General features: G+C 42.8%; 1 protein-coding gene across 1 annotated transcript; it reads right to left on the reverse strand.

The window, feature by feature from the left end:
- Window positions 1–5854: 5854 nt before the first annotated feature.
- On the reverse strand, window positions 5855–10363 carry LOC144742151 (ankyrin repeat domain-containing protein 13A-like). The gene is given in 20 exon segments (XM_078624643.1): window positions 5855–5890; window positions 5892–6051; window positions 6966–7176; window positions 7307–7420; window positions 7597–7624; window positions 7626–7756; window positions 7855–7995; window positions 8055–8109; window positions 8111–8133; window positions 8223–8304; window positions 8386–8452; window positions 8630–8736; window positions 8738–8797; window positions 8799–8821; window positions 8910–9053; window positions 9205–9250; window positions 9350–9476; window positions 9770–9834; window positions 9836–9904; window positions 10349–10363. Coding segments are annotated over 20 exon segments (1704 nt in total).
- Window positions 10364–10904: the final 541 nt, after the last annotated feature.

Genomic DNA, 10904 nt, shown 5'->3' on the forward strand with positions numbered 1-10904 from the left:
AGAAACACACCTCTGCACGTGGAACATTCCAATACATTATGAGTGACGTCATGACTGTTACATTCTCATATGTCCAACAACATCCACACAAATTATTTTGTCATCTGTTGCTAAGTTGCTAAGTTTGTAGGAGGAACAGAAAATCGCAATAGCTGCATGTGTGCGTCTGTGTGTATACACATCAGTCACCATTTTATCTCACGTTTTCTCCTCCTTCAGTCTGTTATATGAACTCACAAGACCAGGAAAATAGAAGTATCTCTATATATGGCATTCATTCTATTGCATGAGGGCATTTTTGGAAAAATCTGAAATCTGTTAAGTAGCAGCAAGAACATTATTGCACTTGCAACAGCAAATTGGATATTTCACCACTAAAACATATTGGAGTGTAATTCTGTGTGACATTTCATGTATTAAATGTGTTTTTTTTCTATGGTGAACATACAATCGAGGATGTCGGCCACGTTTTACCAGTTCTGGTAAAGCCTTCGGTGGTAGCTTGAACAGACGTTCTGTGTCTTCTTTTGTTTCTTTCTCTGTTTGTTTTGCTAGATGGCACTTCTCTGTCCAGGAGAGGTAATCAAAATGGGACCAAACTTATTTACTACACTTACATCTTCACTTTCTGTCAGTGCTGTTTGACTGATGAATCTGTAATACAGTCGTGTGTAGGATTTCATGGCAGCTGCTGAATACATCTGGTAAAATGTTTCATTTTTCCTCCTCACCACGGGTGTAACGTGTGTAATGAAGATGAATGAGGCACTTTGTTCGTAAATATCCAATGACCTGGCTTCAGTACTTCCAACTTAAGGCAATTAGTATCTAAACTCTCCTGATATGCTTCTCAAAAATGTGGTTCTAAAACAACGTACGAGTCTTCATCTGACAGCGACTCCTGAATGCTTCGTTTGCCAGATTCTGCTTCAGTGTTAAACAACATTTACACAACATGCGCATCTGCCTGAAAGGTTGTATTGACACTGTGCCTCTCCAGAAAATGCTGAGTATCTAAGTGGAGACCATTTTTGGAGATATCCAGCATAACGGTGTGTTAAGTTATTTAAAAGTGCTTCTATTTACAGATTATTGTGCTGAGCAAAGTGATGGTTGCGGTGTGAAATAAATCCTCCTCTATCTGGTGTCTGTAACAGTAACATGTCAAAATGAATTATAGCTCATCTTACATATGAAATCTTTGTACTGTTTTTCCTTCAGTAGTATATGAATATGGAAATGTGTAGGAGAGATTTCCTTTCTGTACATGTTCACATTGTGGCCGTCATATCTTTGTTGCAGCTTCTCACTATGATTAAATATTCTAATTAACAATCTAATTTGCAGCATCCAGAATCCATCCACATACGAGGAAAGAGAGCCCTTGAGATGCTTTTTGTGCCTTTGTTGATTTGTTTGTTTACACACACAGACACACACACACACACACACACACACACCACCTCAGATATGTATGGATTTTGATTCCTGAGTGCATCACTTGAAGGATCTGAACCTATAGAAGGGATTAAAGTGGTTCAGGACATAGATTCCCACTGAGCCACTGGCTGACGGACATGTAGATCAAAGCTCTTTTGTGTCAGTGGCGGCTATTGAAGTAGACAGAACACAAGCCCTGGAGACATAAAAGAGACACAGCTAAATAGACCGTTTCTCCTCTACCTGACAGCAACAGCTTGACAAATAGTATATCCAAAAGAAATTGACCGCACTGACCAATCAGGTATATAACGAAAACTGCATAACATGCCTGTCCGCTTGTTTTTTTTTAAATCTATAAACAGTATGTATCTATCTATAAATAATATCTGCTGTCACCATTTTTACATCCTCTGATCAGGTGGAATGACTGAAGAAAACAATACACTGAGAAAATTGCAGTGTATTTTCTCCTTACACTCCTGAAGACATTGATTTCTGTTCAGTCATGTACCAATAAAACTGTTTAATTTCTCCTGACGTGCCCTCAGATACTTTGTTTAGACAAGTTAAATGATTCCTTTTCGTGTGATGATTTAATCCATGAAACTTTACGTTTTAATTTCAGACCACTGAAGTGACATTTCCTGACAATCATTAACTTCTCTGGCATAAAATTAGGAGTTCTAAGTGTGAGCGGTGGCGTGCACACACGACTTCTATAGTGGATGAAGGCAAAGGTCGTATACATCATTCATGCAGAGTAATTATATAAGGATATAACCCCAAGGAGCTTGACCTTTCTATCTATTCTTCATTGCTCTTTGACATTTCAGAAACGTGATGGAGGGCCTCCCACTTGTTTGATGGTTCCCAGTTAAGAGAAGGGATCTCATTTGACTTGATGCACCTGGAGCCGCTGGATGATAGTCAACTGTATAATGAGCATCGTTTTATTTTAGAGCTACTTCAACTCATTCAGTGTGGATCAGGTTGTCAATTATTATCTAATTCAGCTGATTAAACATGGGCTCTTCAATATGCCAGGAAACGGGCAAATCAATTTGTCAAAGGACAAACTAAACGGTGAAAGCAGCAAACAGCAAATATTCCCAACGTGAGACTCTGGTGTGGTGAAGATCGGAACATTTTTATTCCTGGCAACAACATAATACATTGGTCTGATAATTATAGTTGGTAGATTGCAGGGTGGAGTTGGTGACGAGACACTGGTGAGAAATCTGAGCATGCACGCACACACACACACACACACACACACACACACACACACACACACACACACACACATATATCACACTAATGTTGGGGTACATGTTATATGCTGTGACATAATATGAACATACTGTAATCAGTTACATTACTGGTACTGGACACAAATGTGAAATTGAATTACACTTACTTTTGGAAATATTCATGATGATAATTTTATTTCAGTCTGAACAATTATCATTTTTTGTCATTAATTAGTATGTGGATGAATGATATGTTAAGTGATGTGCTGAGGCAGTTTGACAGTCGTCTGTTGATGCTGCTGACACGTTCATTTAACATTTAGAAAACGAATCACATATTATTAGTGGGATCACTGTGATGGAAATACTACTGTTACATTTTTAAACGGGTAGCTTGTAACTAATGTCACTGTAACTCATTCCAAAGTCATCTTCTCAACCCTGTAGAGTAGAAAATCCCCAATTTTCATGCAACACTTGAAACAGAGGAGGCCAACGGCCGTAGGACCCTGATCCCCCAGCGGAGGAGCAGCTCGTCGTCATCCTCCATCGTCCCCATCCTCCTCCGCCCTGATGCTGCGTCTCCTCCGTCCCTCGGTAGTAATGGGTTTGTTGGTGTTGGTCAGCGGACAAACCGACTCCGGCCGGAGCGGGAGGCCGTTCGAGGTGCTGCTGGGGCAGGACGCGGGTGAGCCGGGCTGTGTGCGTGTGCGTGTGCGTGTGTGTGTTAATGCTCATCTTCTCTTTGTGATCGTGTGGGGGCTCCTGTCATCCCTGAGGTAATTCTCTGTGTGTGTGTGTGTGTGTGTGTGTGTGTGTAGTCACTCTGGGAAGTGTCCTGGGAGTTCTGCTACTGCTGATGATCATCATGGCTGTTTGCGTCTACAAACCACTTCCTCGGTGCTGATGACGTCACGAAGGCCCGGGCCCAACCCTGCACTCCAACCGGATGTGAGAACCGTGGAGAAGCAGCTCCTGGCGGGGACCAGGTGGGAGGCAGGTCGGCTGATCCAGATCCAATGTTTGGAAACTGGGCTGCCGGTTTGTTACTGTAAACCAGTGCAGCAGTATCTGCAGCATGTTCCTGACATGTTGGATCTGTTTGAGGGAGGTTTGTGAAGCTACAAACCATCAATCACTGAATAAAGTCTGCACATAAGGATTATTTGTTGCATTGAACTGTCATGTACAGTATTGGTACCTGCACATAGATTTTTCCTCATAAGTGACTCATCAGTTAGTTGAAATAAGCTGTTGACCTGTAAGAAGGTTCAGATGATTTTTACAGGGTAAAATACTAAAAATACAGTCAATAGTGTCATCCAGTTCCCCTCTCTGAACACACACAGGAGCAGCTGAAGGGCTCTGAATGCCCATCCAACGTCTTGATTTTATTTTTACTATTTGTGTAATTTCATACATTTCTACAGTTAATGTGTTTTTTATCTCAGTTACTTCTTGTTAACCTGACTGAGTTCTGCATACAACTAGAGGCTCTGTATTGTATAAGCCCATTTGAGTTTATTGCCACTATCTTGCACCTTTCTTTGCTATTCGCCTATTTGTCTTTTGCATTGTCTTATTTTTGTGCAAAAAAAAATTAAATGTAAAAAAATCAAACTTTTAATTGGTTTGTCTTATAATAGGCATGAGTTTGTCCAACCATCCATGTTGGTGGGTCATCAAAGGTCCATCAGTGTTTCATTAGTGTCGATCCTAATATGTAAATAATAACTTTACATATGATGTGATGCAGAAATTTACTACAAGAACATGCTGATAGAAATGAATCCTGCAGATATTTTGTTCTGACTGCAGCAGCTTGACCAAAACTACAGAACTACAGTGTGTGTGCTGAAAAACATGTTTCCTGATTAGAATAAAATATAGATAAGTAAATCCAGCATACCTTTCATACTCATAGTCCTCATGGAAATAAAGTGCTTTTATTTTTATAAACAATTTGAAACGGTTAACATTTTAGCATAAAAAAAAGTTGCAGCTCAAATGTTTGCATAACAATTTTTCCATTGATAAACCAAAGCTACCCTTTAAAATCCGACAGTTCAGCAGTTTGGCAACTTCGTTACTGTAAGTTTTCAGCTGAAGCCCCTGAAAGTCAAACAGAGCAACACAGTTAAGTGCTTTGTTGTCAGTGAAGTAACTATAGTGGTTAATGTATGTTACTAAGGAGCTTCTACAACCCCTAAGTCTGTTTGGCTCCTAAGGGACAGTCATTCAAAATCTGATCACAAATTGATATTGTGGCACAATATAACTTGCCAGCAACAGCAGACCTATTCGTTGGCACATGCTGGAAGACAGAGATCCTGCATATGGCGACATACTTGATCAATATTAGGAGTGAAGCTGCCATCAGGAATCAATCATCTCTGCATAACTGGCTGAGTGACGGTTGTCAAGACAGACCCATCTCTGCTACTGCGTTTGGGAACTGAGGTGTATAAAGTTGTTCGGTGACAGCTGTCATCCACAAAATGCTTCCTTACGAAATTAACTAAAACACTTCATTTAAAAAAAAAAAAAAAGGTTGACAAAGAAACCTGCGTGTCCTAATACAAGTTCAACCTGCACAATTTTCTCAAACAGCTGAATAGTTCAGCCGTCTTCACCAAAGCAACTGTCACCATGTCACCAGGCTACAATTTCAAACGAGACAAACCAACTTCCAAAGTCAACAAGCTGTCTACAAGTGGAACCCTGAGATTTCTGTTACTCGATGAGCTTTGAAATGGCTTGTGTTGTGTTGTCTGACGTCAATGTGTCTGCATAACCCCTGTCCCCTCCTGGCCCACAGCGCTGCAAGTCCAAATGCATAAAGTCACCTTATGTAGTTTGTTTTTGTTCACAGAACCTTAATTACATTCATGGTATAATGATACAACCCATACAACCCAGCTTCTGCTGTTATTCTGAAAGTAAATACATACAAAAATCCGTAAAAGAGTCCATGAAAAAGAGAAGAGAAAGATTTTCTGCCTGGAGAAGTCTGACCTGCTTCAGATAAAGTCTGCAGTTTGCATAGATGACTACAGAGGCTGACGAGGACAACTGAGGTGTGGTGGTTGTTTTCTACATCTCCTAAAGTTGTATTATGATTATTAATAATTATTCTTTGTATTATTTCCTCTTAATCCCTTTTACTTCTCAGTGAGTGACAGCTGCAAAATCATTTCCCAGTTCCTCTTCCTCCTGCTTCCTCAACTTCTCCTCTTGTTCCTGAGCGCGCGCAGACAGCTCCATGGCCAGGTGGAGGTCAGAGTCGGGGCTGGTGGCTGAGAGGGAGCTTGCAGGGCTGGAGGTGTCTCCGTATTCAATGAGCACCCCCTCTGGGATACTCCTAGAACAGCACACGCACACAGCATGAATACGAGCGGTGGACACAGTTGACATCTATGTTATTACACAGTTTGTTCCCACAGACAAAATCTGAAGAACGTGTGTGTGTGTGTGCGCGCAGAGCAGTGGCTGCGCTTAATGCTAATAGCTTAAACAAATGTGAGGTTCAAAGAGGAAGTGGCTTTAGCAAGTTTAAGTGAGAAAACTGAACTAGATCATGTTGGTACTGCAAGTCTATATGTACACGACATCTAGAACCACTAAGGATCTGTCCTCCACTTGCATTCGTTTTCTCTGATCTCATTTGGTTTATGCATAATGATGTGTATTTTCTTTTGTTCTTTGTACTGCTCGTCAGCACTGTAAATTAGGCTCGCCTCACGAATTTAAGTAATGTTACAACAACAGAGCAAACAGAGGAGAGTAGTTTTCCAGATATTAGTCAGACTTGTTTATTTCAATGGGAACTGAAGCCTTGTGTGTTGCTCTAAAAATGAATGGATTTGGTTGTTGGTTGTATAATTCCAAAATGACACCAGAGGGAGTGCCTCACCCAGCATCATTGTTCAAGAACAACACCCGTGCGGGTGTGTACGATGCTGAGAGAGCTCTGAATCACAGGTTTCCTCATCTTAATTTGAACACATAAAGATGAAACAAAAGCAGATTTCACCTGAGGTGACCTACCTGTCACTCTGCTGCTTGGTATTACATCTGTGAATTCCCCATCAGCATCATCCCAGTTTTCCCCTCCTACAATGACACACATATAAGAGATCCGAGGGTGAAAAACGCTGAGCAAAGCTGAATTTGTTAATGTCTTCAGGGGAGCTAAGTGATGATGCTTTCTGCAGGGGCAGTTCATTTGATACTTTGCTGGCAGACTGACGCAGTAAGCACACATCAATAAACATTGTTTAATGAACATTGGGCAGCATAAAGTCACTGTGGCCATCTGACCTGGACCGGCCCCCCACGGGGACTCCCAGCAGACTTTGATGGATGGCGTACTGCAGCAGCTCCTCATCGTTGTTGGACATGGGCGTGTGACGGCTGCCCCCTCGGCGGTGGTAGTTGGCAGGTACCTCAAACACTGATGGACACACGTGGAATGGCGGTAGAGCTGAATGGACAAAACCAAAAAGCTAAGGTTAGGGAAGCGACAGATGTTCAGCTTATAGCCGAGTATATGTCGACATTCAGTGGCTCCAGAAAGCAGACAGCGTTCCTACCTCCGGCGTCTACATCACCACCGGAGGATGTAGGTGTAGCTGCTGGTGTTGGGCTCCCCTCCTCCTCAGTGCTGCATTTATTCACATTTCCAAAAGTGATTCTCTGGCATTCAGGAACATGAAACAGAGGAATCTCTGCAAAAGACAGCATCACAGTATTATTGAAGCTGCGGCAGAGACCATGACACTGGGACAGAACATGACTCTGCCGTTACAGTCTATTATCGTCTATTGTCAGTGGGATCGACTGTCCTGAACTTCTGTGTTAGAAGTGTTATGAACTATAGAACCTCACAGAAAATGACACACACCAATTTTAACAGGGAATCCAGGAGGAAAAGTTCAGGGTGACAAAGTCTCGTAGCCGCGCAAAATGGGAACTGGTCCGAGCCATGAGGTTAATTATGGGGGTCACCTGCTCCACCAGGGACAGCGGGTGCTCTTCGCTCATCCACAATGTCCCTTTGAAACCTGTTTCCAAAAAAACAAGATTAAAAACTGTGCTGTTCAAATGTATTTCTTAACGAAGATGATTCACAAAACACAAAACTGAAGGACGACATTCCTACTGCTAAGAACATCATCGTCTTACTTCTGTGTACGGACGCTCAGCTCGATAGGTCGGCCGATGTCTCTGTTCCCTAAGTCAAAGTCAGCATCAAAATACTCCTCAGGCGTGATGGCAGTGGGATTTCGTGGCGGTTTGCATACTCAAGAGTCATGTCCTAGAGAAGCAAACAATCAGATCTGCTGCAGGGAATTGAACAACGGTATTTTGTCTCACCCCTTGGTGCACTGATGTGCTGCTCCACAGTCCCCAGCAGAGGACTCCAGGATGTTCCTCTCACCTTTGAACACATCACAACCGATATTACTACGTAATGCGTACATGTGCCTATTGGATGGCAAAGTTAACGTGCTGATTTTGTTCACCTACTTTTTATTCTGGCCTTTTCCTCGTCTGTGAGATGCTCTGTCCTGGTCCTGATGACCACATTGACATTGTTCACACTGAAGACCTGAGAAAACACCAGAGCCATTGTTACTAGTGGACATGCACACACTGCCTGCAATTAAAAGACTGAAGAACTTGTGTGAACCTTTGCTTCAAATCCATTGACCACCTCAGTTTTGTCCGTCCTCCAGCCCCAAATCCCAGCTTTGCTCCTATAAATAAAGAAAAACAAGTGCATTTGCTGTAAAAATGTACAGAAAGTGAAAGTCTTTTGCACCACTGATAAACACAAAGAGCATGAAAGTGACGTCCAATCGCAGGAGACCCACGGAGATGAATCTCATGTCCAGGTCAGGACCGGACTACGAAACAGAAGCAGAGACACTTGCCTCTCAAAAGCAATGTCCTTGGTGTCCAAGTAGGTGTTGACTATAGGTGTAGTCAGCCTTTTGACCACTTCCTGTTCAGCTGGCTGCATTGACTCGAGTGTGACATCCCTCCATTTCCTGGAATATGTTGAAGCGTTCAGTGTCCACCACTTGATCATCATGGTTCACCCTCCATCAACTCTGCACAGGAATCTGTCAGAGAGTGTATGAGTGACACACGGAAATCATCTAACAAAAACATTTACCACACATATTTTCTTCATTAAATTCAAACTCATACCATCTCCTCTGAAGATATAACTTCTACGACCCCGAATCCAAGTCATGTTTTCAAAGCCGAGAAGAGTAGCATCCACCCGAAGGTTGGCGCCTCTTTTCCAAATACGACAAACATCACTCGGACAAACCCGGGACAGAAGAGGGGACTGGGAATTTCATGTGTTCACGGAGAGAAAACAATGAAAACTATGAAAGCAAGTATGTTGTTTTTCCAGTATGAACTGTTTGAACTTGCACAGGGCAAAAAAAAATGTTTGTACTTCTTCACAACCAACATGTACACAGGAAATACTTACTCCAACTGGTGAATTCCCACTTCATTTCCATGTAGAAGTCTGGTGACTGTGGAAAAAAGAGACAGAGAGCAATTGTTTCCTTTGTAAGTAAATACAACAAGATGATATTTAAAAAAGAAATAAAAACTATGTGAGTAGGTAAAACCTCTCGGATCTTTGCCAGCAGCTCAGGTACTCCTCCCAGAGCAGTGGAAGCTTTGAGGTAGTCTCTCCGCTGAAGGACCAACTGAACCATCTCTGGATCTCCAGTGCTGACGGCCTCCTGCAAGCACTACACACAGAGAGGTATTATAAAAGCACTCAAACCTTTCATGGCAACACCATCTGTCCCCTGGGGGTGGCAACTGTCCATTAAACAACATCAACAATAAAAGACAGCAAGTTGAAATGAAATTATTACTGCCGCCGGGAGAGTGAACATGCAGTTTTACCAGAAACCTCATTGAAAGCAGATGCTGGTGCATGTCGATACAAGACGGACACTAAGTGATCAAAACCCACCTCCAAACCCCCAAAGCAAACTAGCAATCCCAGCATCAAATGTATCCACTTTCATGTTCAACCTGTCCAGTTCTTCATATTTTCTTTCGTTACTTCAGCTCCATGTCTGAGAAGGACTCTCACTGACTCCCAGGTGCCCCAGTGACACAGCCAGGTGCAAAGGTGTCCGACCTCGTGGATCCACAGCCTCAATGTCATTCTGAGAGAATCACAAACTCACCATGAGAGTGACACCGGCTTAAAACAGGCTGTACTGAAATCATATCTGTGACAATGCTGTGGCTGCGACACGGTTTCACTTTCAGTCACCAATTGAAGGCCACTGTGCTTTTACAGTTCCATTGCACAGGAACATGAACAGTCCTGGACATCAATGGGACCTATTTGACTCTTTGATTGGCACAACTGCATTCAATAGGAAACTCACGTGAACACGCCACGTCAAACCGAAAGCAGAATATAAAGCTTTTGTGATCAAGTTACCCGAACCTGTAGACCGTTGAACGGCCGTGTTGTACTATTTAAACGTAATCTGTTCCACACTGCGCAGCATCTGTCTACACCATTGGCCTCCATTATCTAGCTCGCGTGGCTAGCATAAATTCGCGTGCAGCTCAGCAAGATACTGAGTATTCTTACCCACCTGTGGCAATGTCATTGTGTTTCCAGTTTCCTGTAATCATTCTCCCACACTCGCGGAATGCAGTGGGGAACTCGCCGCTAACGTTAGCCGTGGACATCTTCCTCTTTCCGGGGCCCGTTCAGTGCAGTGCTAGCCAGCTCCTTACAGACACGGCCATGAGGAAAACAACGACAGCTACGCGCTTATCATTGATAGCTGGAACCCATCGCGGTGGGATTTTACCTTATAAAGTCCAACTATCTCAGCCTGTGACCAACTTCCCCGCCAGCTTCCCTCTAAATAAAACTTTCAAACAAGGAAGTGTCAGGAGGCACACAATATTATCCGAAATACCCCCACTACAAACAAACCCGTAACCCAGCTAAACCCTCATAATTTCAAACGGTCACTAGCGGCGTCACTTTATTCGTCTGTTATCTCGACAATCTGTCAACATTTCGCAGGAACACGATTAGTAAATAAAAATATCGCCCACAGAAAAGCACGTAGTCGGTACCAGTTGGACGCTACCATTCGATGTGTTTGGATGGGGTACCGCTACATTCATTAAAAAGGG

Source organism: Lampetra planeri, unplaced genomic scaffold (genome assembly GCF_965212315.1).
Source record: "Lampetra planeri unplaced genomic scaffold, kcLamPlan1.2.h2 scaffold_877, whole genome shotgun sequence".
Taxonomy (NCBI): Eukaryota; Metazoa; Chordata; class Hyperoartia; order Petromyzontiformes; family Petromyzontidae; genus Lampetra; species Lampetra planeri.